This window comes from Monodon monoceros, unplaced genomic scaffold (genome assembly GCF_005190385.1).
Source record: "Monodon monoceros isolate NGI ecotype Baffin Bay Population unplaced genomic scaffold, NGI_Narwhal_1 Super_Scaffold_16, whole genome shotgun sequence".
In the NCBI taxonomy this organism is placed as follows: domain Eukaryota; kingdom Metazoa; phylum Chordata; class Mammalia; order Artiodactyla; family Monodontidae; genus Monodon; species Monodon monoceros.
In genome coordinates, this window is record NW_021703772.1 from 72,521,974 (window position 1) to 72,544,297 (window position 22,324).

A 22,324-nucleotide genomic window follows, 5' to 3' on the forward strand; every position below is an offset into this window, starting at 1 on the left:
AAACCGTCCCTACTCTTGTGAGTAGACCCTCTGATGGTTCCCCATGACACTTGGCATGTGGTGCACTCCTTGCTCTGATCTAAAAAATCCCAACGTAACTGGTTTCACGTTGCACCTTGCCCATTAAGCTCCAGCCTCAAGCCCCTTCCTGCCCCAGAGCCTGTACACTCCCCGTTCCCTTTGTCTCGAGTGCGTCCTCCTCCCCTCCCCCACCCCCGCCCTCACAGGAGCAGCTCCTGTGGCATTTCCGACTGGGCTTAAACTTCACCTCCTATGAGGGACCGCCTGACCATCAAAGTGACCACCTAGTAACTCTTACATCACCCTATTTTTTAAATGGCATCTGTTGTTATTTTCTTGTTCATTTATTTACCTGTCTTCATCAATAGAGCTTGGTTCTATCCGAGCCACGACCTACTCTGTTTTGTCCATCACTGAATTTACACAGAAGGCATTCACCAACTAACTGTTAATAGCCTTGAACCACTGGGGGAGCCTGAGCATGCGACCTGTCCCTGGGCCTCCCCTGAAGCCTGGCAGGCTAGCTGAGGGCTCACGGCCTCCCCTGAGCCAGGTACAGGGAGATGAGATGCTGCCCCACAGATCAGCAGTAGAGGCCATGTGACCCGTTCGGTGATGCAGGAATCTGAGTCAGGGAACTGGCCTGCCTTCTAGGAGCCTGATTCTTGTTGCCCCCTCCCCTGCCCCAGTTACCCATCACAATAGCGGAAGGCTTCAGAGCAGAAGCCCAGGCCCCTCCCTCCCTCACCCCCGCCCCACTCCCACCCCCACCCCCCGCCCCGCTCTCGAGCTCTGGTGTAGAGATGCTCAGACATCTTAGCCTAAACGGTAAATAGCGCTCACTGTGTGTGAGACACTACACGAAGCATTTTATACAAGCTGAGTCTTCACAACTCTGAGATGTTATTATTACCCCTATTGTAAAGATGAGGAAACTGAGGCTCAGAATGGGACAGGAAGTCAGTCTGTCTAAAGCCAGAGCCCACTCTTGTCGTCACCAGGCCACTCTGCCCCAAGGTTACTGTTTCAGGTTCCCAGCAAGCCTGGGAAGCTGGGTGGAAACTGAGCTGATGAGAGTTAATGGCAAACAATGAGCAGCACCGTGTACAGTTAAAGGAGGCTTTATGGATTTTAAATGCTAAAGATAATGACTGAAAAGAGTATTTGGGCTCATTTTCATTTATTTATAAAACTCTAAACCCAATGATTGCTTAAACCGCACCTTTTTGCACCCTTTTAAAAGCAAAAAAGTTTTAACCATTACATTTAAAAAGACTGAAGTCTAATTAACAGACATTATATTAGCTTCCGGTGTACAAAACAATAATTTGACATTTGTATACATTGTGAAATGATCACCACAATAAGTCTAGTTACCGTCTGTCACCACACAAAGTTACCAAGTGTTTTTTTCTTGTGATGAGAACTTTCTTAGCCTCTTTCAACTTTACAGCACAATATTAGTGACTACAGTCACCTTGCTGCACATTACATCCCCGTGACTGAGTTACTTTATAACATGAAGTTTGCACTTCCACATTTTGAATTTTAAACAAACACCAGGCTGCCAACACATTAGCAATCAGAATGTGACAACCAGGAAAATGCTGCTCGAGTGGAAAACACTGGAATTTTGACAGTAATTTCAGACTGAAAGGGCTTTTTTGACTGATCTATAGAAGAGTCGTTTATAAGATAATGTCTCTCGGGCCACTGCTCTGTGCTCACGATGTTTTCCTCATAGGATAACAAAGCCCAGTGGTCTAAATTAAAAAAAAAACTTGGAAACTTAGAGAGATATTAATAGAAATGAAATATTAAATCATCCTGAAGTCAACTTAGCTATGACACATATTATTTCATCACAGACTTAATCGTAAAGAAGAAACAAAAAGTTACCTCAGGCAACCTGTCGTATTACGCAGAACAAGTGAAGTCTGAAATTTAATTTTATGATCGTCATCAAAAGAAGAGTTATTCCATCCAGAATGTGGAACGATCACAGTGTTTGTCAGGGTTGAGAGAGCATCGCGGATGATTGCCATCTTTACGGCATCACATGAGGATAAATTCCAAAGAACTCCTAAAGAAGGAGATTTTAAATATCAGATTAGAAGTCCTGCAGTTTTAGTAATGAAATAAACATATTAGCTTTAATTGATTGGAATTCGGGTCTGTTCCAAACCTAATCTATGGCCTGAATTTACAACCAGGCTGGGGATGGACCTCTAATAAATGTTGACTGAACGTATGTAAGCTTCTGGCAGTATATTACCAAGTCGTCCTTATCTTAAGTTTTGGAGCCTATGTATCTATCAGGCAAGACGACTATGGTTTTGCAAAGCAAATTAGAGTTACCCTGTGAGGGGGAGGGGCACAATCCAATCAAGGGTCATAAATATGATGCATCTGTGATGGCTGTAAAAATGTGGTTCATTGTATCATCCCTTACATTCAGTGTTGTGTGTGACAAACCATTTTTAAAATTTAGTACTTGAAAAGAACTTCTCTTTCTCAAAAGAAGGACACTTTCTCTTCATCACACTTCCTTTTCTTACTTTTGCTACCGGGAAGCTCATGCTTAAATATTATACTTGAAGTAACTTGCACAAAGGGTGGTTAACATTTGTCTTATCTCCCATATTTAGATAAGGTTTAAACATTTCTATTTCCACGTTAAGAGTTTTATCAGCATGTGCAAGTTACTACCATTCCTTTTTGGATACAGGCAAGACTAACAATAAATTAAAAGCTCCCAATATTGTAATTCGTATCAATATTGCTAGGACAACCAGACCTTAAATGTAGCTTATTAGAGTGTTATTTGAATTATAAGCATATTAGAGGGTCCTCGCTTCTGTGTCAACCATAAGAGGGTTAAATTATTGTTATAAAGCACATATTTCCTAATAGTTACTCTTTTAGAAATTAGAGCAAATTCAGGATTATACCTACTCTAATGTCATTTTCACATTGATGCATTTTCCTAAGTAAGAGGGGATGGGGTGGAGGAGGAGAGACGGTACAGCTGGATCTTCAGAGCCCTACACTCCTGATGTATCCCTGGCAAGTTGCATCAGTCAGTATAGTGATTTTAGAACTATCAACACACAAAAACGCTCGAGGCCTGTGGAGGGGAAGGAGTTGGCAAAACCTGCCCGTGTCCATGGAAGCATGTGAGGCTTGTGAACATGACTGATCTAGAGTGCTGGGCCAGAGACAAGACTGAAAACTGCTGCTCTGGCTCTGGTGACCAAGGAGCCAGCCTGTAAACTGCCTGAGCAGCAGCCTTCTCGGGGCCTAAAATCGCAGGGCCCCTTACGAAGGAGGGAGGCGGGAGAGAGCTGACAGGAGCTTTCTTTCTTTATGGAGGGAGGAGGGGTTCAAGCAAAGGGCTAGAACTGAAGACAGTAAAACAATACTCCGTGAACCGAGAGGACCGTCCATTCCCCGCACACCTGCCCTGACCCACTCACACCGTGGAGGGATGGTCGATGACAGAGGCAGATGCGTGGGCCCTGTCCTGGGAAACGCCCTGGGTCCTGACTCCTCTCTCACTTGGCTTTGATGTCTGGGCCTTGCTGACTGGGTTTCCCTTGCTCCCCCAAGACTTTCATCCTTTCTTTGCTCCTACCCTTTGGGGTGGGACAGCCCACCATAAGCACAGCTTTTCAGGACCTCAGCCTCAGCGGTGACCCATCTAGTAAGGCTTGGACTCGAGGGGGGTTTGGACAGTTCAGCATCGGGAAAAGGAAGGACCCTGCTTTGCCTCTGAAGGCTTGTTCTGTCCAGCACGACAGACCTTCGTTTCCATAACTACCCTGTGGCTGATGGTCCTGGTGAGAGGGCGGCGCACACTGCAGGTGCTTATGAAGTGAGCTGAAACTCCACAAGCTGAGCTACTTCTCTGTGGATTCTGATAAAACTGGCTGCATCTCTGTGAGTGGGTTTAAACCGGGCTCCCTGGACTCTGGGGGTTCCGCTGGGCTCTTAGGGGCAGCCGTGTGGGAGGTGGGTGAGAACCGGCGGCAGGGCTCCAGATCCCATCCCAGTTCACCGGGAGCAGCTCCATCCTTATCTGTTCTCAATACTGGGCTTCACTGTATGTTTCTGTTTGAAAAAAGGGTTTTTGTGTCTAAAAGACATTTGAAAAGCACTGTATTAGGGGAAAAGTATCTGAGGACGGATGACCACAGAAGAGACCTTGGGCGCTAAGGATGAAAAACGAGTCTCTGGAGGTTGGTTCTGACCCAAACGATAGGTGAGGGGAGAGAAGACAGAAGGAGAGTGGGTTGAGGCACAGAAGCATGGACGATAGCAGCCGCCACAGACAGGGCTTTAACATTTTCTGCCAGCGAGGCCAACCTCACCCCACCCAGCACTCTGAAGGGGACTGCCGGGGGCCTGAGTCAGCCAGAGGGGCAGCGCGTGGCCCAGAGGCCAGTGGTGGGGAAGGGTCATTTCCTAACCTCTCCTGATGACAGTTTTATAACATGCGATTCTGAAGGCCACTGGAACAGTTTTTCTCTCTGTGAAAGCATTTCAAAGTCCTCACTCCACGAAATTCTACACATGGGGGAGAGTTGCATTTTCCAATAAGCTACGTTCTACTTCACAGAATAAATGCATTCCAGTAACGTTAATTTAAGGCAAGGTTTATGCAAAGTAAAGTCTATCATACTGTAGGTTATAGGTATAAAATTAGATATACATCTCTATGGAAAATTAAACAGTGCTGAGTCACACGCTTCAGGTGAAAACACGACTAAGAAGAGGAGTGGTTCTTACTTAGCACGTTGGATCTTGGAGCTGATGCCTAGAAGTTCTCCGACTGCTGGCAGAAAAGCTTGTTTTTCATGGTTCCTGCCTCCACTCCTGGCTACTTCTAAGATCTACTCTGGCTAGAGGAGAGTCCCCAGGTTTGTGGATTCGCCTGACTTTCTGTGCTGGAACAAGGATTTTGTCTGGCTCGCTCTTTTCCTTGTCAGGCATTTAGAATGACCAGTGGAGTTATATGTCATTCTACAGTTTACTATTAGCCATTACATCTACAGGGGATTGGAGAGCAGAAACATTCGTAAATCAACATACACAGTAGTAACTTGGCCATTTACTATGGTTTTACTCTGTGCCAGACACTGTGTGCTTCACACATAATACCTTAAAGAGTCAAGATGCACAAAATGAATTCACTTCCCATTTAATTATTTGGTAGGCTTGAAATCCTACATGTTGACTTTTTTTTTTTTAACATCTTTATTGGGGTATAATTGCTTTACAATGGTGTGTTAGTTTCTGCTTCAAAACAAAGTGAATCACTTTTACAGGATGATGAGCATTTCTTCTTCTAAATTCAATATTAAATTTCATTAGGCAAGTATAATGAGTAAGAAACACTCTATTATCCATTCTTTTATACGTCTGGTTACACATATGCAGGGGACACAATAGGTGCTCAGAAATATATGTTGATGGATCCAATTTAATAGCCTGTATTTGCTTTGAGATTTCCCTTTTCTTTTTTGCCTGTCAGATTTAGCACCTAGGTATGTATTCCCTCCCTTTCACACCTTTTCTTAAAACTGAGCGTCCTGAGAGTGTCCCTGAAGGTCTGTAAGTACACGGAGGGGGTCAGAACAGTGGTCTGGATCTTCAAGGGGATTTGCCAGCACGGTTTTGCCTGCTTTTCACACGAAGGCCAAAGGGATGGTTGCTGAAGCTACCACCCCAGCTACGGGGCTAGGAGAATTACGTTGCTGCTCCACCTCCCAGAACCAGAAGTTAAGTTACACCGAAATGCCTCAATCCCCATCCCTCAGACTGCAGAAAGAAAGGACCAGTGTTGCCCAATTATAAAATGTTACATTATTTAAAAATACATAACCCTTCAGTAGACTTGTAGGCCAGCTGACTAGGTTATCTTTCGGTCAACTCAGATGACTCATAAAATCAGTCTGCTACAGAAATTAAAGCTACCTCTCCTGCAACTTCAAAAAGTGTTCAAAATTATTCTTGATCAGAAGAAAGGAAAGATTCTATTTTTGCTAAGTCGGTGGCATCCGCACAAAGGCAGCTTTCTGATCCCGCATTAAGAGTTAACATTATCCCTCTAATCCTGTACTTTGCTATGTAACACAAAAAACCACATTTGGTAAGGATTTAACTCGCCATTTTGAACATCAAAGCAAGTTCCAAGACATTGGTTTTTCCTCCCCACTTTCTTTTTCAAAAATAGAGGTTATGGAAAGCCAAGGCAACCAGTTCTGATCAACCAACATTGGATGAAGAAGGTTCACTTAAACTTAAAAGCCTTAGCTACAGAATGATTACTTTGGCTTTTCTACTCAAAGTAAAAAGCACCATTCTTAAGACCAACTAATAATACCTGTGTGCACTTGCCTCACTAAAGCAGTAATAAAACAATGTTCTTTCCACTTACTCTGTCTAGGGCTTCATTTAATGGGTCAGGGAGAATGTTCCTAGAACAGTAAGTAATGAATGGAAAATACACCAGCTCCCATATGTAGCGAGACTGATGAGAAATACAGAACTATTAGCATTCTCCATCAACATGATAAACCTCCAGCTCCGACGTCCTAGTGCAAAATTATTTTCAAAACTATTTAGCAGCACACTCCACTGTCTCTTGGTTCCTTAAAAGAAACTTAAAAATAAACTATAATTCAGTTTAGGAAACTTGAGGTTTTTATTTAAAGCAATTAGCTATTTGTTGTGAGAACTAAGAATATATATAAACAAACTCATTTTGAAAATATTAGGGAATTTCCCGCATACTACTGTAGAAAACGCTGCTTATTCTCTACCACAAGAAAAAGTACACATAATTATGAGTAACCAGTAGCCACAATGAGAAACTGCCATAAGAGATGAAAGTCCATCTTCCCCACAAAGAATGAATACAGTAATTAAGATACCATTCACATAAATCCTAGGCCACAGAATTTTGAGAGTGCACGTTTAAAACTAGCATTATAGCTATTCTTACAGCCAAATGATAATTTCATAGTTAAATTAGAAACTGATTTTACTTGATTAATTAAAATAATAGCACCATTTGAAAAATGCATTTCTTAAAGGACATTAGAAAACCAACCAAACAACATTTTGAAAATGCTATTTCTCTGGTAGCATAAATACATAACAGCCTACGCAACTGTTTTTCTTTCTTTTTCTGATATGAAAGAAATCTAAACCCATTAATTTTTATATAGTATTCAATTTTTGCTGCTTCCTAATTATCAAAAAAATACCCAAACAAACAACCCCTCCTCCCGAAAGTGCACAACACAAGGGTTCATGGGCATTGCAAAAAAGAAAAATAAAACAGCCAAAAAAGTGCTAGTGCAACTTCAAATATCACCACTGGACATGCCCCTGCATTTTCTTTCATGAGTTGGCCTCATGCTCAGTGTCTGTTCCTGACATTCTTGTTTCAGACATGCTCTTTCATGAGATGTCCACGAGGCACCCAAGCCTTGGGGGTGCAAAGAGTATTAAATCAGAGAAGAGACAACGAGATCTTGGCCGCATCATTCCCTGCACAGAGCAAGCATCATGATAAGTCACTATCATGCTTCAGCTCTCTGGGGGTCAGAACTGCCTGGTATATATGTTCATCCCCTCCCGGCTATTCTGCATCCAATGGGCTGCTTGGAACAGGCTGGTGTCGTGTACACCCACCCTGCAAGCATTCTTGCAGGGGTGGAAATATTAGACTAAAAGTGAAAATATAAAACATCAAGGCTGCAGATTGCATATAAGCGTCCAATAATGTGTGCTTCTCGTAAACCCATAGTCTGCGGATAACAAGGCAGGAATATGGGCCTTTGTACCCAGGGCCCCTGTCTGCTCCTAGCACATGCCTCCATTGTGATTCCCGAGATGGTCTCTGGCTGAAACACCCAGGATCTAGCAAAAACACATCTCCGTTTCTACTCTCTGGAGCTGCCCCGAAGCTCTTCCCTAACCCCAGTAGGGTTTTTATAAACCTCTGCAACTTTCAGTTGGGCAGAGTAATGACAAGATGCTATGGCCACTATATCCTGTCACAACACGGTCACCTGCATCCCTGCCCCCTTCCGGCATTAAAGCTCTGTACCTCATGCCTTTTAGACACATGTTACTTATACCCAGGCACAGCCTAGACATGCACTGTCCAATACAACAGCCACTGGCTGCATGTGGCTATCGAGCGCGTGCAATGTGGCTGGTCCAAACCGCGATGGGCTGTAAGTGTAAAATACACACTGGATTATGAAGACCGGGTATGAAAAAAATGAATGTAAAACACCTCATTGTTTTTATACTGCTTACAAGTTGAAGTGATATTTTGGAAATATTGGTTTAAACAAACTACACTATTAAAATAAACGCATTTTTCTTTTTCCTTTTTAATGTGGCCACTAGGAAGTTCAGAATGACGTGCCCTGTGTTTACACTTCTACTGGAAAGTGCTGGTAGGGACGTTTTCATGCCAGGCTCTAAGGGATACAAGTAGGTGAGCCCTCTGCTCCCAGGAGGCCTTGCCACAAATAGTTGCAGCACCAGGCAGCTCTGACAAAGCACCCACCAGTAGGAAGAGCAGTAAGCCCAGCTCCACAGAAACGCCAAGCGGCAGGTACTGTGTTTCTCACCGGGCAGCTGGTACCGGGTGAGGAGATTTGCCGGGGCTCACAGAGCTGGAAGGAAACAAGTGGATCTGACTCTGGAGCCCACACTCACTCCTGACCCCATGCTGCCTCTCCCTGGATGTTTTTCTTAGCAGGCAAACCTCTGCCTTGGTGTGGAACTGGAAACCACTGCGTTCGAGCTGGCGTGTGAAGGGCAGAGGCCAGGGAGAAGCGGGCTGGGGGGTGCCCTCCCAGCTGGGAGGGGCAGGAGTGGGGAAACCTTGAGGCTAGGGTTGGCCCAGAAGGTGAGGGGAGGATAGGGGCTGCAGATTTGGACTGGCAGCTGGGGAAGGATGGACTGCAGGGACGGGCATTATCCCAGGAGGGGACAGTGAAGCTGACGGACCAGGAGGGGCAAAGCCTGTGTCCCGGGACAGTAGGTCAGGGAGCATGTGATGAGGGCCTGAAGGAGTGCAGAGGGGATGGGAAAGCAAAGAGGAAGGGAGAGTGAGTGCTTGTGATGAGAATCTGGAGCCTGACGCAAGCTGAGGCTGATGTCAAAGATGAGCCAACAGTTCACCTCCTGTGTGAGAATATGATACAGGTAGCAGAAATGAGGAAATCAAGGGGGTAGCGGGAAAAAGGTAGTGTGAGAAGTGTCTGCCATTTTGTGGCTTCAGGTAAGTGACTCAAACTTTCCACCAGGACTGGAATGCTGTGAATAAATTACGAAACTGAAACAGAACTGAAATAATGGGAAAGCAATTATTGTGAGAGTGGGACAAAAGGACTGTCTTCAGTTATAGAAATGCCTTTCTCTGGATAAATTCCCAGGAAAACAAGTCATGGTGGTGGATAATCATTTCCAGGGTTCCCAAGATGAGACCATCTCAGGAGAGGTACCTGAAAACGTGTGCAGTGAGCCGCAGAGCACCTGAGCGTGCAGTCCTGGAGCTGGCTTACAGGCCCGGCTCCGGGCTTTCTTCTTCCTGTACCCCTGCTGCCAGGCTAGGCTTTGCTACACTCCTTGCTGGTTGGCACAGCTGGCATCCTAGGTGGTGGGCAGTGCAGCTGCCCTGAGAGCTGGGGTCCTGCAGGGAGGCCTGGGCTGGCCAGCCTGGTGGGCTTGCCTTGTGTCCCTCGTTGCTCCCTGAGATTTCCGGCCCAGCTGAGGCATCCTCCATGCCAGGCATGGGAAGGCAAAGTCAGGCCCAGCTGCGGTCCTGGTGGTCAGGACCTCGGGTTCCCACCGCAGTGAGTGAGGGCTCAGGTGATCTGAGAGAAGGAAGCTGCCCAGGAGGGGGCTGTGTGGAACCGAAGACTTGAGCTGGCCGCAGACGCTGCACACGGTAGGGCCCCAGCCTACATATTCAATCTGAAGGGGACTGTTCCTGCTGCTTAAATTTGTCCCCAGCTGAAGGACCTGAATGATAGATCTTTATATTTTTCGTCTTTAAAGAACATAAGCCTTTGTTTCTGTGATTTTTCAGGTACAAAGGTGGATCACAGCATCTTTGAGAAGATCTATCGATTTCTAAAGCTCCATTTCCAGAGCCACTTTGCATTTCACCATATTCTTCCTTACCTAGGTAATTTCCCAACTTCAGGGGTAGGTTGAGAGGACTGGTGACTTCATGGAGGCATACAGTCCTGTGTACCCTGGAAAGGCATTTCCTCTGAAAATCAATCAGTTTAAAATTCAGAACTGCTGACTAAGCATTGCCCGTAAGGCACGTAAAGGATGATTCTTTCTGTTAGCGGGGAGTTTGTAAAAGCGAACGGGTCACGTGAAGGGAAAGCCCCCTGGGAGAACTGCTCTGATGCAGAGGTGGCAGTGGGAGCAGTGACCCGGCCACCCTGGGTGCTCTTCAGGTCGTTTCATGCTCTGACAGAGAATTTATTTACACTACCACAGAGATTTCCCTGGGACAAAGTCCCACAGTTGCAGGTTCCACAGCTGACTTTTATGTGTTCCAGGAATGTGCTTATTCATTTGTAACGGCACTAAGGCTTCCACTTTGTCATCTGGTCTGAGCAGAAGAAGCTTAGAGACGAAAATGCCTCCAGTCCTAAGCCACGGGAAATAAGACAGACTCAGAAACTGCCAAGTACCTGAGGGACCTGGGTGGGGTCTCTTGGGCACCTCTTTTTGTGAATTTCGTCATGTGCTCTCATCCTTCTCATACCGACGTGCTGTCTAGTTTACTGAGGGAGTGTCATTACGGGGCCTGTCTTGTGCTGAGAGACCCCACCCTGACCACTGGCTGACCAGCTGAATTCTACAGGAACCTCTGAGTCTCCCCTCTTGACTGCCTCATCTTACTCGGCATCCGGAAGCCCGCACACAAAATAGAATGTCATAGTCCACTTCCGAGGGCAAATCTTTTCATACTCAGACTGTGAATCCTGAAATACTCACAAGACTAATATCACAGTTCACGTGTTTTCTAAGCAACCTGAAGCTTTAGGATTATACCTGATCATTAGTTAGTTTGATGTGGCTGTGCGAGTGACCAAGTTCAAAAATATTTATATAGCTGGGTGAAATTCAGAGACTAACTGAGATATTATGGGATTTTTTTTTTTCCTTTTCCCTTTTTGGTGGTAATTTGAGAGAATAAGGGAAATGACATGTGAAAATGGGCATTTGCACCCTCCCCCAGATTTTGCGGATGGGCCAGGGCGGGCAGAGGCAAGGGAAGGAAGAGCTTCAGCCGGCATGTCAGAAACCCAACCTCTGGACTCAATCTCTTTGTATCCCAGTTTCTCATCTTGTACTACAGGGGGCAGAATAGAAGATTTCTTTAGAGCCCTTTCCAGCTCAAAGTTCTGTGACTCTGAATTAAGAGTTGTTGCATTTATTAAACTATTTTTGTTTTGTTACCAATGAAACTTTTGTCATTTTATTTCTCATTACTAATTTTTATGGTTTGAAATGTTGAGTAAATAGGAGAGTGCACGTTCCCCTTGCTATTATTTTATAAAGAGGGCCAAGTGGTAAGGATCCTACTGACTTGGGCTCGGAATTGGGAGGCGATGTTGCTGGATTTCTGAAAACTACCCATGAGACTCCTGACAGCTCTTAGGGGCCCACAAAAAGCAGGACAGAAAGTAAGAGGCCAACTCCTCTCTGCACCAGGGAATAAATGACTGTTTTGAAGGCACCTTAGTTAGGCCAAGGGGACATGTTTAGTAATCATTTCATTCTGTAATGGCACATAATCATCCAAAAGGCTGAATGCATGTCCATTAGGTTCTGGCTCTTTATAGGATGTCCTGCTCTTTGCTAAACTTGAGCCTGGCCCATGTACCCTTCCTTGGCACCCAACTATCATTTTCTTATTAATTTACTGTCTAATTAGAAATAAGGAGCTAATGATCAGGAAGGGAATACGCCTAATTTCACGTTCTTCATAGCGGCTGGAATCTACTGCTGGCATCCAAACAGTTTAAAATAAACAGTGTGGAAATATTTTACTTAGCCATATGGAGGAATAATAATCTCTTGCTAAATTGGAAGGAATGTGAATATAGCAGTCATTTAAACAAAGTCCATTATTATTCAAAGGCTACTTTTTGGTACTTAACACCAGTGTTAATGGGGTAAGAGAAGCATGATAATTTTGGGACATCTGGTGCATTAAAAGGTAGGCGTGCAGATTCTATGCAATATCTTCAATTTATATAGTTTTAAAAAACGATGCTTTCAGGATGCTCAATAACTTGAAACTCATATATCCTAGCTTAGAAACATATTTAATTATCTTGAACAAATGAGTTCAACATATCTCTTCTAGTGACAAGATGTTCCCACTTTCCACCCATAGTTTGTGGCCTAGCAGACATTCATTTTATAACCCAACTGGGGAACAACGATACTTCATCCAGCTTTCAGGTTTAAGCACAATAAAGGTAAAAAGTACCTTTGTAATAAAAACCTCTGCCTAAGCACCTGCACATATCAGCAATTACTGAAAGAAAAGCTCATTAGGTTCCGACCTGGAACATGTTCAACACAGCGAAGAAAACACAAGAATCACGTCACATACTAGAGAACTATTTTAATTAACAACGACAGCCACACTGTCCTGGGAAAATACACTGGGCCAAAAGTATTTTTCCTTCCTACCTCTGCAAATTAAGATGTGGCCAAAAATGCAGGCCCTGGGCAGTTATTACATTTAAAGCAAAGGCAAGACATCTTTTAAAAAGAATAGCTAAAATTTCTGCATTGAAGTGCGTTAAAAATGCCAAACTGAAACAAAGGGAAGTGGAAGAAAAGGCTTTGAATTAATAATGAGGTTGAATTACTTAATATTAAGGACAATAGAATACCTAGTTTCAAGGGGAGAGTAATTTCTTCAAATAACACAATATTTTGAACACAATGGTTCACTGTGCTTTAACATTTCATGACCCTAAGTTGACTATAGTTTACAGTGAAGAACTCAAGGCCAAGCATCGTGCAAGGTTGGCCAAGGGCCAGAGTATTTTGTGGAGACACTGGAAGAACATTAAATTTGGAAGGATATCTTCCAAGAGATGGGCAGCTGATAGGGAATGGTGGGTGATGCAGTCACATAGCACCCTGCTACCCATGTTTGGAGCAGACATGTTTCAATGAAAATGGTTCAGACGGGGAGATGCTTTCCTGGTTAGGAAAGGTCTGGAAGGCTGGATTTGGGGCTAACTGGTCTTCTCTTGTAGGACTACTCTTAGGCAAAATGATGTCCTGAGGGCTTATCTTCCTTGCCTCTCAAGTCATACTTAATGTCTTCTTGTTGCTTTCTGGACAATTGTGCTGCTCAGTCTTAATCCCACGAAGTAATGAGCCCCCTATCCCTGTGGGTTCAAGCACATGGTGGGCAGCTACTTTGTGTGGAAGCCGTACAGGGGCTCCATGTGTTGGATGGCTGATTGGACAAAATGAATTTGGAGGTCCCCTCCAACCTTGTGATTCTGTGCTTTAGAGACAGCTTATGAGTATTTGACTTCAGGAATAGTTAACGAAAGAGCTCAAGGTTCTCTTGATTTTGTCATTCTTTAAAATACATCAGGGATTAGCTGCTCTTAAAACATTACTGATCATCAGTTAAAGTTGGTACCACTAAATTCTGGAACTGAGAAATGTGAATAAATAAGTTTTCTTGTCTCCATAAATCTTAACCTACAAATACACGTATACATGTAATACACACACGACCCCAAGCAACTATGCTCGATTTATTATGGCATGGTAGTTTCATATTAGGTAGAGAGTGTTTAGGTACAAATCAAACTTGGGCTGACATTTAGCATTTTGAAACTGGAAACTCACTTCTGAAGTCCTCTGGTCCAACTCCTTTATATATTGTCATTTCAGTGAATTGTTTACACACACTACTGCCATTCCAAAGCAAAGACTACTTTTGAAGAAAACGTTTCATAAGCAATCTGTCCACATATCAGTATGAACTGTTACAGGTAAAAGTACAGAGTTATAAAACAGTTCTTAATATTCCCTAACCTATAAGTATGGCCAAAAAATACTTCTAAAAAAAGCCTAAAAGCTACAGGCAGCTATTTCCAAAAAAGAAATATCAGAGGCTGTTGCTAGTTTTATACTGGAACTGATACAACCTATTAGGGAAATAGCTTTTTGAATTATGAAAACTCATATCCTCTTTCAAGGTCAGGGTCCAAGTCTTAAAACTTTTGTGTTCTCAGCAACTTAGTGCTGTTCCCAAACAGAAATGAGGATATATGCAGTGAAACATCTAAATTAGCACTCACATCCAGAGTACGCACCAGGTAAATTAGTACATAAAATTTAATAGACTTTACCCTTAATAGTAAAGTCTGGCTCTACTTCAAATAAATTTGATTTATTCTAAAATGAAAAAAAAAATCACCAAACTTTCATACACTTTACTTCTTGTTTATCACTACATCATACAAACTCCTTGAGCTCAGTTCATGAAAGACACTGTTAGAGTTTCTCCCAAGGATAAAACCTCAGAAACAAAAATGCAGTCAAGACTTCTTCCTCCCATGGGAAATTATGACAGAAGAAGAGAAAAAAGCTGCACATCAAGGATGTAAGGACCAAGTCATGATAAATCTGCCTAGTTAATCAAAACAGAACCAAATCTAGTAGAAGCTGTGCTTCCAAGGTCAGGTCGACCCTGGATCACTGCTGATCCCTCAGGGAGCCTGCACACATCATTCTGCAGCCTTGCTGGCTGCACAGGTGTATTACTGGGAGAAATTACTTGAACGTTCACAGAGAGTTCAAAATGATGGGAAAGAAACATCAAACGAGGAAAGAAAGTACTCATATACTGCAAATAACACTGACTTCCTAACAGGGGGCTTAGGACAAATATTTGGGTGTAATCACAGTGATTGTGCTAACTTCTAGAATGGATATGTCTATAATTTTTTTTCTTAATTTTATTTCGCTTGTTCTAATTTTCATTTCATACACACAATACATAGTATGTAAATGTAAATAAGTTATTTTTTGGTGTGAGAGGGTTTGATGCTTCAAAAGCATTTTATAAAGAGGGAGCTAAATTGATTTACTAATTGATTTACTAATAAATCGATATGTAATTGAGATGTGTTAAAGCATTAATATTCAAATCACATTAGGGCAGGCAGTCCATTCTGGAGTTTAAGATTATATATAAAGTGCATTCTACTTTTAGTACGTAATTTTCATACCTTATTCGAAGTACAGGGTACTTATTTTGAACATGAATATCTTATGAGAAAGTTGATTCCCCTTAACTAAATATTAGATTCAAGGTGGTTTGCTACATTCCTAAGTATTACTGAATAACAGCTGACAGAACCTAAAGCTCTGATTTCATAGTGGAAGCTAGTGGAGAATGGGATTCACTTGGAAGAAATGTCGTTAAAACATTTTAAATTAACTATTTCAAGCATGAAAAATAGCATAGCAAATATAAAACAAACACCCAGATGCCCACCACCCCTAGCTTTGTTTGTTTGTTTTGTTTTTTTTTGTTTTTTTGCGGTACGCGGGCCTCTCACTGTTGTGGCCTCTCCCGTTGTGGAGCACAGGCTCCGGACGCGCAGACTCAGCGGCCACGGTTCATGGGCCCAGCCGCTCTGCGGCATGTGGGATCCTCCCAGACCGGGGCACGAACCCGTGTCCCCTGCATCGGCAGGCGGACTCTCAACCACTGTGCCACCAGGGAAGCCCCGACCCCTAGCTTTGTTAAATACAGTTGACTTTTGAACAATATGGGTTTGAACTGCACAGGTCCACTTATATGTAGATTTTTTTCAATGGTAAAAACTATAGTATTGCACAATTGGTGGCTGGTTAAATCCACAGATGTGGAATCGTGGATACGGAGGAACTACATATACGGAGGGCTAACCATAAGTTATATGCAGATTTTCGACTGCACAGAGGGTCAGGGCCCCCAACCCCCAGGTCGTTCAAGGATCAACTGTATTAACATTCTATCTTCTTTGTTTCAGATTTCTCTTTCCTTTTAAAGAAGTGGAGCCAGATTATACTCCTCAATGCCTTTTTCTCTACCCGCACCCTGTAGAGCTAACCACTATCTTGAATCTGTCTTTTATCATTCTAATGAAAAATTTTACCTTTATTGCATGTGCCTATATCAAAAAATAAAGATAGCCTCAACCTGCATATTTAAAAATTTATACCATAGTGTCATGCTGTGCTTATCATTCTACCAATGTTTCTAGAGATTTATCTATGTTGCTACAGATAGCTCTAATGCACTTATTTTAGCCCTTCTATGTGGTTTCACTGTGTGAATGTACTGCCATTTATTTAACCGTTTTCCTACCAATGAATACTCAGTATTTCCCCCTAATACTCTTATAAACAGTGCTGTCATTAATCGCCCTCCTGCAGAACTGTTCTCTCAGCTTGACCTCAAGACAAAGCATCACTCAGTTCCTCTGGGACTCTCACTCCCCATGTTGGGCCATTGTGGCCTGGCCATGAAATATTTCTCTCATTGTTTCCTCTTCTCCACTGCCCACCCCTTCTTTCTACCACTGATACAGTTCAAGCTATTATCTCTAGACTACTGACCTCCTCATAGGCCTCCCAGGTGCCAGGCTCATCTACTTCAAATCAATCCCCCACCCCTACTGCCTGCTGGAAGAATGCATATAAAAGCCCAAACTAGCCACACCATGCCCTGTAATCACTCCCACTGCATGTGGGACACAAGTTCCCCAAACCAGGCCTGTGTTTCTCTCTGCTCTTGTCTCCTTTCAGCATCCCCCTCCTGCTGGCAGCTCCGCCTGTATAACCCATGCTGTCTCCGAGCCTCTGCTTGCGACTGGAAATATTTCCCCTGTATACCCAGCCAATGCCTCCTCAACCTTTAGGCCAACTTTGGTTTCACACTGACCAGAGAACTTCCCTACCCATCTGCCGTGCTCCCAATGCAACCTCTACGGAGTCCAGCACTTGCACGTTTCACTGACATTCACAGAAAATCACTTGTGTTCCTCTGGAATCGAAGTGCTACTTGAAGGCAGGGACTGAGTTTTATTCAACTTTACATCTCCAGTACCCAGAGAAGCATCTGAGATACTAACAGGCTTTCAGACACAGGCTGAACTGAAGTGGAAGGTAGCCAATCCATTAAGTACAGTTTATTTTCAAAAGGAAGGAGAGCCAGTCTATTTAAAACAAGTAATTACTATGGAATATGTAATGAAAAATGACGTATTCAGCCCTCTGTGACAAGACATCTGTTAGCTGATACTTATGCACTAACAAGTACAATAAATGATACTAGTCGAGGTGACTACAGCACTGCAAGTACTTTCTGAATCATTAGATTAACTTACACACAGCCTTTGTCACAGTTGTGAGCACTGTATTGTCACCTCCAACCTAGAACCTCCAAGTCCTTCACGATGCCACCATACATGGGCAGAATCTAGATGGTTTTCAACATCTCCTCCAAGACGTGATCACATTCTTTACCTACCTGTGACCAGCTCCCTTACTTCTGCATCAACAGATTTTCTCAACAGTCGCAACAAGGCAGGTATCCCACCAACATTCTTCATCGCGATTTTATTTTCATCTGTAGACTTGCCAAAAACAAGGTTTCGGAGGGCACCACAAGCATTCTTCTGAACTTCCAAAACTCTGTGGTCCAAAAGGTCAACCAGATGCTTGATTCCCCCTAACCTACACACCTAGAATGAAAAATATTAGGTACCAGGCCTAAGTGACATGTGGTCAATCAGAGAGCAAACAAAAGTCTGTTATGGAAAGATCACGGAAAACATACAACTCCAGATCATTTCAAATGATTATTTTTTATTCTAAAAAAATACATGTTCTATAAATTTTAAGGACACTCTCTAAGATGAAGCTCTTTTCACAGGTTCATGGCTTAAAGAAGGGAAGGGAGACTTAGGTGGCTTAACGGCCACATGCAGGTAACATGGTCATACGCCAACCCTCCGAATGTACACAGGGATTATGCTGTCACTTCCAAGTGAAATGCACAAATACACGACCACAACAAAGCTGTATGCAGGGTCGAAGACAACACAGGAAGAGATTTTTTTTTTGCGGTACGCGGGCCTCTCACTGCTGTGGCCTCTCCCGTTGCGGAGCACAGGCTCCGGACACGCAGGCTCAGCGGCCATGGCTCACGGGCCCAGCCACTCCGTGTCATGTGGGATCTTCCCGGAAAGGGGCATGAACCCGCGTCCCCTGCATCGGCAGGTGGACTCTCAACCACTGCGCCACCAGGGAAGCCCCAGGAAGAGATTTTTGACTGAAGTCATTTGCTTTCTAGAATTGTTTCTCTAGGTGACTCTCCCTAAATTTTCTTCCATTTGTCACTTCATTAATATTTATGTGAATATTTTTGGGCTTTATTTACTGCATTCACCTTTAGTCTGTAACTGTGTGTTGTTCTAAATTTTGAGGGGTGAAAAACGCTTAAGTTCCATATGACATTGCAGGAGGAAAAAAGGTCTAAAATGTTAAAGCTAGCCAATATCAATGACTCACTATGTTTCTATAAAAGCCCCAAAAGCTTAAAATCTGAAATAAAATATTCATATATGTTCGGTATTAGTAATGGTTATAAATCCTTTACTTAATTGTGTGTTGGCACCGATTCTGACCAGAATCTCGTAAAATACATGAGTTCACAAGTACATACTATAATTTGTATCTAATAGATTTATAGAAAATACTTTTAAAATGCAGGTTAAATTGATTTTGTTTCATGTTTTATGAATAAGCTAATGAGTGGACACATGATTTGAAAATGCTAAATGTACTTCAAGAAATAATCTCATCCCAGATTTTCCCAAGAAATATTGAAATGCATAGCTGAGAAGTAAAAGAGTCACTCGTATCAGAACACCCCTTGAAAAGGGTCTCTAGATTGCATCTGATCATTTCTTAAGCACACAAGCACGCAGCTGCTAAACAGAAAGGCACTGCTCGGCCCTCCCCATTCCCCGCCCTGCCAACTCTGGCATCCCAGGCACTGGTCCTGTACCTCTAGCTTCACTTTGTTGTCGCCAAAGCACAGGTGTTGCAGGTAGGCTGCTGCGTTTGCCTGAACTGACGGGAACTGGTGCTGCAGCATGTGAATGACTTCAGGCAACTCGGGATCACGCCAGGCAAACTCCCTGCACGAGAAAAACGCGGCTTCAGAAAGGAAGGCCCGTGTTCTACCGATACACTGAACAAAACATTTGTCAGAGAAGAGAGCTCAGCGGAGACAATGGGAAGTTACAAAAATCCTAAAAGAACTATATATATATATATATGTGTATGTATGTAAATAATTTTTATGCACTGATGAACATATCACAGATGCTTATGATCTTAAAGAAATCATGATGCACAGATGCAGAGAAAGATTCAGGGTAACAAAGAGGTTCTTAATATGGGTAACTTTTCCATTCTTGTTTTCCTCCTCCTGATTCTAATTTTACGCCTTTCTGCCTATGTAAGAAATTCGCAGGTGTGAGGCTCAGGTAAACAAGTGCACTTCAGCTAGGTGAGATGTCACTCCTGAGGAGGGAGGAGCAAAAGCCAGTGGAAATACTGTGTGCCTGATGATTTTTAAGAAATTTAATATATATGGTTGCTCTTGATTATAAGAAACATAAAACATGATAAAAAATGTTTTTGCAGTAACCCTATATCCAGAGAAAACAACTGTTGACATTTCCCACTGGTGTTTTTTTCAACCAACATATGCAGGCAAGTGTGCACATGTGTGTGTACAGAATTTTTTTCAAAGAATTGGATTATTACTAAACAGCACGTACTATTCCGTGCCAGGCACTATTCTGGGCATTTTATGTGTATTAGTTCATCTATCCTTAAATTGACCTTGTAGATTTGGAGGTTGAAGCAGAAGGGCTAAGCGACTTGCCTAGTGTCACCCAGCTGGTCAACAACAGAGCAACATTTGAACCCAGGCATCTGCCTTCAGAGTCTGTGCCCTCACCCCCGTGCTATCCCACTTCTTGTACAATAAGTATACAATCATATTAAATATACGTACATACTTTGATACTATGTTTTTTTCAGGTAACATCACATTGTCAGATTTTCTGATGTAACTTGATCGGCTCACTGTTTGGAATCCTTGTTAAATGTGATTTTATGCTTATGTTACATAAAGACCAGCTTCTTACAAATGGTTCACAAAGCAACAAATCTGCAGACTTTGATAACAGGATGGAGTAAACTGTTAATCAAAAATGAATTAATCCCGAAGAAACTTAAAAATAAATCTTTAAATTAATGACCCAGTGATACTTCTATGGCCCAGTTTTTAAAGGTCCACAGCCTCTCTGGGCAGGCTCCAGTATGAACTGGTTCATCCACTACAGAGGGTCAGGTCATTCCACACCTGCACACACACATTCATATCACACATTGGTGCATTCTTACTATGCTACAAGTGCCAGAACAGGTGCTGGAGATACAAACATTGAATAAGACATAATTTTATATATAGGGGCTTGTATGCCAAACTAAAAAAGTCTAGTCTTAATAGCAATAACATGAATAATTACTTATTGAGATTATCTGTGTCAGGTATTCTGTCAAGAGCTTTATAGATATTATCTCACTTACCTTGACTGTTGCCCCATAAGGTAGGCACTATCAAATAACATTAGATACAGATAGATGAGGGACCTGGGATTAGTAATTAAGGGGTGGAGGTTAGTGGTCTAATATGTTATCACCACGCACAAGGAACGGAAAGCTAGTGGAGGTCTTAAAGCAGAAGCGTGAGAGAATGCAACAAGGTCACATTTATAAGGAAGATAACTCTGGTGGCCAAGTAGAGAATATACTAGAATCAAAAAAGACTGGTGGCAAGGAGACTATCCCCTATCCCCACATTTGCTCAAAATAGGACCATCCTTGATTTTTCTCTTTCCCTTATCCTTCTCATCCAATCCATCAGCAAACTCTGTTGACTATCTCCAAAATATTTAATACAAACCAAATCCATCCACTCTTTCTATCTCGGCTGGACCCTCTACATGCCACTTACATGTTCTCTCTGCTTCAAATATCACTCCCTCCCCCAACTATTCTTTGCACGGCAACCAGATGATCTACTGAAAACTGAAATCAAGGGTGAGATGGAGATTTCCAGCTTGGGGAACAGACTGGGTGATGATGATGTCATTAACAGGCATTAAGAAAACCATAAGTGCCGAGAGGCAGGACAACGCAGCAGAAAAAGCACAGAATTTGGAGTTAGATTGCCTATGTTTAAGTCCCAGGTCCTTCAATTGTGATGTGATTTTGAAAACCATTTACATAGAACTTCAGTTTCCCCATCTGTAAATTAGGAACAATAAAACTATCATGTTTAACTTCTTCTTAGGCTGGCTATGATGACTAAATTGTGGTGATATTTATTAAAGTAGTTTACATACTTTGCATTATGAAAGATGTTTTACTAATATTCATCATCCCTGAAAAATGAACTATACTATGTTAACTATTTCTGATGAAAATCTATCTACAGTCTATTATATATAAATCTATAAGGTAATTAACAGAGTGCAAGGAGTGTGATTTAATCTTTCCGTGATGACTCAATCATTACAAATACACATTTCTGTTCTCTTTAAATGGCACAGGGATGGTCAAGATTTCCTAGCATCCTTGGGTGCCTCCTGAGCCAGACAACACAAAGGGTGGGCTCCCGCTGGAGATGGGCAGTTAGGCTCAGTTGACACCAACTCCAGCCTTGATTTTCAGAAGAAATTTACCCTGGAAAGACTTCTATCAATTCATGGGCTGGCTGGATGGCGTCAATGCTTGCCAAGATTTGCTTCATTAAAACCTAAGCCCAGACTTCTGTTTTTAGCCATGATAGAGTAGTAACCAGTACTGGACTTTGCCTTCCTCCCATAAACAACCATTAAACTGGACTAAATGTGTGAGGAAACTGTTTTCAGGCCCTAGACAACAAGTAACACAAGAATGTAATCCTTGAAGGGGCGGGGGCATCACCCTGGGAACCCCATACTCACTTGGCTTTCTGCCTGAGGGCACTTTTTGGATCATGGCACAGGAAGCAAGTCTGAATGGGCATGATGGTCTAAGTGAACTGAGGGGGAAAGACTGGAATTTGGGGATGCTCAAGAGG

At 42.8% G+C, this 22,324-nt stretch overlaps 1 protein-coding gene across 17 annotated transcripts in view; it reads right to left on the reverse strand.

Moving 5' to 3' along the window:
* Positions 1–22,324, reverse strand: part of PKP4 (plakophilin 4) — a 252,499-nt gene that overhangs the window by 21,822 nt on the left and 208,353 nt on the right. For all 17 annotated transcript variants that reach the window (XM_029224896.1, XM_029224881.1, XM_029224886.1 and 14 more), the window contains 3 exons: positions 19,190–19,322; positions 17,648–17,861; positions 1,921–2,104 (listed from right to left, as the gene is read on the reverse strand). In XM_029224896.1, coding sequence (XP_029080729.1) covers positions 1,921–2,104; positions 17,648–17,861; positions 19,190–19,322 — 531 coding nt within the window. The remainder of the gene's footprint in view (positions 1–1,920; positions 2,105–17,647; positions 17,862–19,189; positions 19,323–22,324) is intronic.